Source organism: Littorina saxatilis, linkage group LG9 (genome assembly GCF_037325665.1).
Source record: "Littorina saxatilis isolate snail1 linkage group LG9, US_GU_Lsax_2.0, whole genome shotgun sequence".
Classification (NCBI taxonomy): Eukaryota; Metazoa; Mollusca; class Gastropoda; order Littorinimorpha; family Littorinidae; genus Littorina; species Littorina saxatilis.
Window position 1 is genome coordinate 66,462,523 of NC_090253.1, and position 6,969 is coordinate 66,469,491.

Genomic DNA, 6,969 nt, shown 5'->3' on the forward strand with positions numbered 1-6,969 from the left:
ACACTCAAACACTCAAAGACACACTGTACTTTCAACAACAAAAATTTTTAAGCAAAGATCAACAAATGGTATTAGTTGTGACCCCATTCAAATAGACAATCACTTGTAGTTTAAAAGACTAGCACTTGAACCAGTGATCACATTTTCAACAAATTTGAACCCCCAGATAACAATTAACAAATCACAGTCCTGGTCTGTAAATAAAGCTTGAAACACAAAATCACAAACATATGGGAATTCTATAGTACATGCATATCAAGCATGTGAACAGGCATAAACCTGTTAAAATAATTGTTTTGTTTGTCTGCACGTTAGCTTGGTCAAACTGACATGTGGTCACTATACACACAATGTTAGCTTGGTCAAACTGACATGTGGTCACTACTATACACACAATGTTAGCTTGGTCAAACTGACATGTGGTCACTACTATACACACAATGTTAGCTTGGTCAAACTGACATGTGGTCACTACTATACACACAATGTTAGCTTGGTCAAACTGACATGTGGTCACTACTATACACACACAATGTTAGCTTGGTCAAACTGACATGTGGTCACTATACACACACAGAATGAAATTTACAAAATCAAAGTCATGCATGCAATGCATCGATCATAACCACTCCACAAGGATTTCAGCCATTCTGACTAACATCAGATTTATATTAAAAAAAAAACCTAAAAATTCACAGCTTGTATGCACCCTCTAGAGAGATGGTTCCTCTTTCAAAATTGAAAAACAATCAGCCGATCCATGGCCCTATGAATAACTGTCTTCTGTACATACTTTTGCACATGCTTGAACGTGTACATCAAATTTCAATGTGCTCCCACTTATTCCTCATTCAGTCATGCTGGACGGTGATTCAAATATCTCAAAACACCATCATTATCAGCATTATGTCTACCAAGACTCCAATTTTTGATAGCCCAATAGCATGTACCTTGGCTGGGCACGCCAGTATAGTGATTATGCCGCTCACGTAATATTTTGTAGCGTGACAATTTGCACATTCTGTTCTGTGATCGTGCATAGAGATCTGCCATATCCTACCCTGCATTCCTGTACTGTGATCGTGCATAGAGATCTGCCATACCCTACCCTGCACTCCTGTACTGTGATCGTGCATAAATGTTGGCAACAAAGAGATAAATCAGTGGCATACATGTAGTGCTAGGAGCAGGAGTTGAGCTTGCAAGGGAGAGAAAGGCTCAGCTGGTGTTTTGTCCCACATTAGCGGCCAGCAGGTCATGATAGAGGATCACCACTCTGTGGAAGAAGCAGACACCATGTTTTGTTAAACGGGCAATTTTAAGTCATTTAAAGGTACAGCTAGTATCGTTCTTCTCCCACAAACCATCATGTTGATCATCACCACGCATTGACCAGGGCCGGGGTGCATGAAGCGAAACTGGGTGCCACCCACCGTGGTGGGAACACGCCACTGATTGGTTGAAATCACATCAAAATTCAATTTCAACCAATCAGACCCTATGGCTTTGTACCGCCCATGTTGGTGGCACCCAGTTTCGTGTTGTACATCTCAGCCCTGACTTTCTCCAAGACACAAGTTGACACATCCACTGGGACATAGCATACAGCAGTGGGATTTGTTTTGTTTTGTTTTGTTTTCTACATTAAATTGAAGGTGGACCAAGGTGTCAAACAGGACATTAATACACGTACACTATTCCCACTGTGCAAGAGGAAGGAGCCAGGTTGTAACTTGTAGACTTATGGTGTGTTTCCAGTAAAGTTGAATGATGATATGAGAGATGCTGGAAGTGTGTTTGCCCGTGTGCCCCCCGCGGGTTAGGGGGAAGAATTTACCCGATGCTCCCCAGCATGTCGTAAGAGGCGACTAACAGATTCTGTTTCTCCTTTTACCCTTGTTAAGTGTTTCTTGTATAGAATGTTTGTAAAGATTTTAGTCAAGCAGTATGTAAGAAATGTTAAGTCCTTTGTACTGGAAACTTGCATTCTCCCAGTAAGGTCATATATTGTACTACGTTGCAAGCCCCTGGAGCAATTTTTTGATTAGTGCTTTTGTGAACAAGAAACAATTATCAAGTGGCTCTATCCCATCTCCCCCCTTTCCCCGTCGCGATATAACCTTGAACGGTTGAAAACGACGTTAAACACCAAACAAGAAGAGCAAACGCTCGATCGAGTCACTTTCGCAGTTCTGAATATTATATGAGGCATCAGATGGACAGGAAGAAATTGCTATTCACAACACAATGAGTCACGTTCACATAAAATTTGAGCCCGGTCACTTTTATAGTTTCCGAGAAAAGCCCAACGTTAAGTTGTGTGTTGCCGAACAGAAAAGGCTAGTTATCTCCCTTGTTTTTCTGATAACGTTCGTAAAAGGCTACAGATGTAAATACTTTGATGTAAAGAATAATCCTACAAAGTTTCAATCACATCCGATGAACTTTGTCAAAGATATAAAATGTCTAATTTTTCCTTTGACGCTGACCTGTGACCTTGAAAAAGGTCAAAGGTCAACGAAACCATCGTTAAAGTGTAGAGGTCATTGGAGGTCACGACTAAACAAAATATGAGCCCGATCGCTTTGATAGTTTCCGAGAAAAGTCCAACGTTAAGGTGGTGTCTATGGACGGCCGGCCGGCCGGACAGACTAACACTGACCGATTACATAGAGTCACTTTTTCTCAAGTGACTCAATAAAGAAAGAAAGAAAGAAAGTTTGCCCGTGTGTGTATCGTGAGTGTCTGTGTCATCATTTATGTGTGTGTCATCATTTATGTGTGTGTGTGCGTGCATGTTTGGGGGGGGTCATGTCTGTGGGGGTCATGTCTGTGGGGGTCATGTCTGTGGGGGTCATGTCTGCATCTGTTCACATATATGCTGCATCTGTGTGTGTTTTTGTTTGTCTGTCTGTCTGCGCGCACTGAACAACTTTGACACAGTCACACATTCGTACCCTGTCACCACTCACTTGAACCTTTCCTGGCATGCTCTCTTGACTCTTTGTTCCACCTTGTTTTCACATCAAGTGCATTCTTACCTCACAAAGGGTTGGGACTTTTACATACAGACTGTATCTGTGTGTGTGTGTGTGTATCTGTGTGTGTGTGTGTGTGTGTGTGTGTGTGTGTGTGTCTTCAGCTTTGTGTGTGTGAGTTAGTACATGTGTGTGTGCATATGTGTGTGTGTGTGTATGCATGCATGTGTGTGTGTGTGTGTGTGTGTACAGTGGTTTTATGTGTGTGTGTGTGAAAGTGAAAAAGGTCGTCAAAATGTCACCTTTTCTGCGGCAACTTGAGTGACTCGGAGATGAAGGTGAGGAGAGGCGGGGAGTACGTGGGGTTCCTCTCCTTGTCGAAGACATCGATGGAGTGAATTTCAAGGCTGACCATGGGGTCGGGGGTTCCCGCTCGCATCTGACGCAGCCCGCAGTTGATCGTCAGCGTGATTCTCTGAAAGGTGCACACAGACATGTTGATGCAGGGTTTCATTTACTAGTGCGCCCTGCGCCATTGGCGCATTAAATCTGAAAATGTCCCATCACAATTTCCGTCAGTGCGTCAAAGGGCGCATTGAAATTACGTACCACTGCGCCACCAAATGTACACTTTACATCGGATTACACACACACACTCACACACATACAGAGATAACACCATATATCGGCTAATTCTCAGATGGCACCATATTGCACCATTCTGCAACTTTGGTCAAAACGCGTACATGTGCAGGCCTCTTTGTCGCGTCTTGCCTTTGACTATGTCCCATCGGAATTTGGTTGAGGGGGACAAATGTCCCATTGCCTTTTTCTCTCAGCTATTTAAACCCTGTTGATGTGTTTATTTTTCATCACTGTTTTTGCCAATAGACATAAAATCTAAATCCTTGTTCAAACAAGTTTCATGTTACACCTTGTCTTTACACCAGTCAGCTCGATTCTCTGAAAGGTGCACACAGCCATGTTGGTGTGTAGCAGCTATGTTTATTTTTCATCACTTTATTTTCCAATAGACAATGTTTGGATTAACTCTGTCAGGTTTTTATGGGATGTGAAAGAGTGAATACCCTTCCTTTTAGTATTAGTGAGACAAACAACCTACAAGTGCCCTGAGAGAGTGAATACCCTTCCTTTTAGTGTTAGTCAGACATCTACAAGTGCCCTGAGAGAGTGAATACCCTTCCTTTTAGTGTTAGTCAGACATCTACAAGTGCCCTGAGAGAGTGAATACCCTTCCTTTTAGTGTTAGTCAGACATCTACAAGTGCCCTGAAAGAGTGAATACCCTTCCTTTTAGTATTAGTGAGACAAACAACCTACAAGTGCCCTGAGTCCACATGTTTCAGACAACCCTCGCTAGTCAGAGTCCACATGTTTCAGACAACCCTCGCTAGTCAGAGTCCACATGTTTCAGACAACCCTCGCTAGTCAGAGTCCACATGTTTCAGACAACCCTCGCTAGTCAGAGTCCACGTGTTTCAGACAACCCCTCGCTAGTCAGAGTCCACGTGTTTCAGACAACCCTCGCTAGTCAGAGTCCACATGTTTCAGACAACCCTCGCTAGTCAGAGTCCACGTGTTTCAGACAACCCCTCGCTAGTCAGAGTCCACATGTTTCAGACAACCACCGGCCTGTGGATTGTTTGGATCACTAGAAGCAAGGCTATCCATTCTTTCACAACACATACAAACCCTCGCTAGGGACCGGCCTGTGGATTGTTTGGATCACTAGAAGCAAGGCTATCCATTCTTTCACAACACATACAAACCCTCGCTAGTGACCGGCCTGTGGATTGTTTGGATCACTAGAAGCAAGGCTATCCATTCTTTCACAACACATACAAACCCTCGCTAGCGACCGGCCTGTGGATTGTTTGGATCACTAGAAGCAAGGCTATCCATTCTTTCACAACACATACAAACCCTCGCTAGCGACCGGCCTGTGGATTGTTTGGATCACTAGAAGCAAGGCTATCCATTCTTTCACAACACATACAAACCCTCGCTAGCGACCGGCCTGTGGATTGTTTGGATCACTAGAAGCAAGGCTATCCATTCTTTCACAACACATACAAACCGGAGTTATTTCCCGAATTGGTCTATAGCTGGGAAATTGAGGTGGCTTCCTTCCAGTGGAAAGCTAGCAGCAATAATAGCCGCACTATCTAGGTGTGCGTTGTGAAAAAAAAGGACATAGTTTTGCTAAAAAATATTTCAAGTATGGACAGTGTGTTATCAGCCACTTGCACTTCTGGTAGAATTATGGAGGTCGTTCGTGTCCATGCACAGCGGTGACACAGGGTTGGAACATGGATACCGTCTGTGAGTCTTCAAATAAAGTACTGGCCTAGATTCGCACCCGTGACCCTGTGATTCTCAAATCCAGTGCTCTACCAGTTGAGCAACCCGACTCCCCATAAGCTACCAGCAATTTCCTGAGCAGTGGACGATGAAAGTCTAAATGCTTGTTCAAATGAGCTTCATGACTATTACAGAACTTCATGTATGTCTTTACTTCAGTCAGTATATGAAACTCCCCTGTAAGGTCCCTGATGATAAGCGCTAGGTCAAACTGTTGATAACCATGACTGTGCACATCACTCATCAGGCAACTTTCTGTAGTTTTATCAATTGAGCTTCACATAGCTGAAGAAAACGTCTTCTCTGAAGCCCTTTCTTAATTAAGCCTGAAGTCGACTTCACAAAGACTTCGCGAAGACTGTTTACCGAAAACTCAGTGCTAAAGCCATGCATGTGCGGCCAGCTTCGCAAAGTATACTTGGCGTTGTCCACTTGGCGTTGTCCACTTGGCCCAAGGACAGGCTTTATGCTGCACAATGTTATCAGAAGTGCAGTCCCATTTTGCAGTCCCATTTTGCTCCAAGCTAGGTCAAGGCCAAGCCACAGGCAAAGAGCAGTGTCAGATAACACAGCACCATATTACACATAAAACAGTGCTTGAATCATTTAGAATAACGTTCGCTGTGAGGGAGATAAAATGCCTATTTCTACATCAACTTTCCAAACAATAAAACAAAATATAAACATTCAATTGCTGCATCTTGAAATATCTGTGATAAAGAGTCACAACTCTGATCTGGCTTTGAAAAGTCTGATGACTATATATATATAAGTATAATGTCTGGATATAGATGCATATTATTTGTTGATATCACAGAGGAAAATCTCTCTCTGTCTCTCTCTGTCTCTCTCTGTCTCTCTCACACACACACACAGTAAACTAGAATGCATGCGAGAGTAGAACAGAGCTGATAGATGCAAATGTATGCCTTCAAATACCGGAGTAAAAACCAAACAACACTAGTAGATCATGCACATAATTGATGTACTTTATAGACGCGAAAAATCAGAAGAACAAAAAATCGCTGCAAACTTAGCGTTAGGCGGTAATGTTGAGCTTTAGCACACAAAAGACATACACGAGCAACAGCAACTTTCACTTTGTCCACATTACTTACCTCAATGGGTTTGTTCAAAACCTCTCCGACTTTTTCACAAAGTTTGCGCTCAAAATCCGCTGGGATGTCTTTGTCTTTCAAGTTGGTATTGAAGAAGAGCATCGGCATGTTGCTGGTTTATGAAATTCAGTCCAGATCTTAAAAACACTTTCGTATGCCACGTTGAACAGTCAGTTTCACTGTTTCGTTTGAAGCAGAGCACACGGCAAGCAGACGACCTGTCACGTGTGTACTTTGACATTTAAAGGTCACGACAGGTGAAGGACAGTTTCGCGAGGCTGCGAAACTCAATTTTTATTTTATTTAAGAAGCAGTTCGAAAACTGTTTACTTGATCGTTAGTGTCTTTTTCGTAACATCCAGTTAAGAAAGTGGTGCTTTGGGGAAGATGCAGTGTTTTTTTCCTGCTTTCGATATCTCAGCGGAACAAGGGAGGCTACTTGCACAAAACACAGTGCGTGTGTTACTGTATTAGTCTCCCTTGTTTCTACTC

The 6,969-nt window shown here is 42.9% G+C and overlaps 1 protein-coding gene across 1 annotated transcript; it reads right to left on the minus strand.

Annotated features, from left to right (window-relative positions):
- Positions 1–24: 24 nt before the first annotated feature.
- On the minus strand, positions 25–6,725 carry LOC138976874 (MIF-like protein mif-2). Its single transcript, XM_070349759.1, has 3 exons — positions 6,478–6,725; positions 3,281–3,453; positions 25–1,276 (listed from the first exon to the last, which is right to left on the minus strand). The coding sequence occupies exons 1-3, from the start codon at positions 6,583–6,585 to the stop codon at positions 1,219–1,221; spliced, it is 339 nt and encodes a 112-aa protein (XP_070205860.1). The 5' UTR covers positions 6,586–6,725; the 3' UTR covers positions 25–1,218.
- Positions 6,726–6,969: the final 244 nt, after the last annotated feature.

Bases quoted from the DNA above. Each gene is read 5' to 3' on its own strand.
- LOC138976874 (XM_070349759.1), bottom strand. From the start codon at position 6,585: ATGCCGATGCTCTTCTTCAATACCAACTTGAAAGACAAAGACATCCCA. The intron at 3,454-6,477 runs GTAAGTAATGTG...TGCACCTTTCAG, and splicing joins TTTTGAACAAACCCATTGAG to AGAATCACGCTGACGATCAA. The intron at 1,277-3,280 runs GTGACATTTTGA...CTTCTTCCACAG, and splicing joins CTCAAGTTGCCGCAGAAAAG to AGTGGTGATCCTCTATCATG.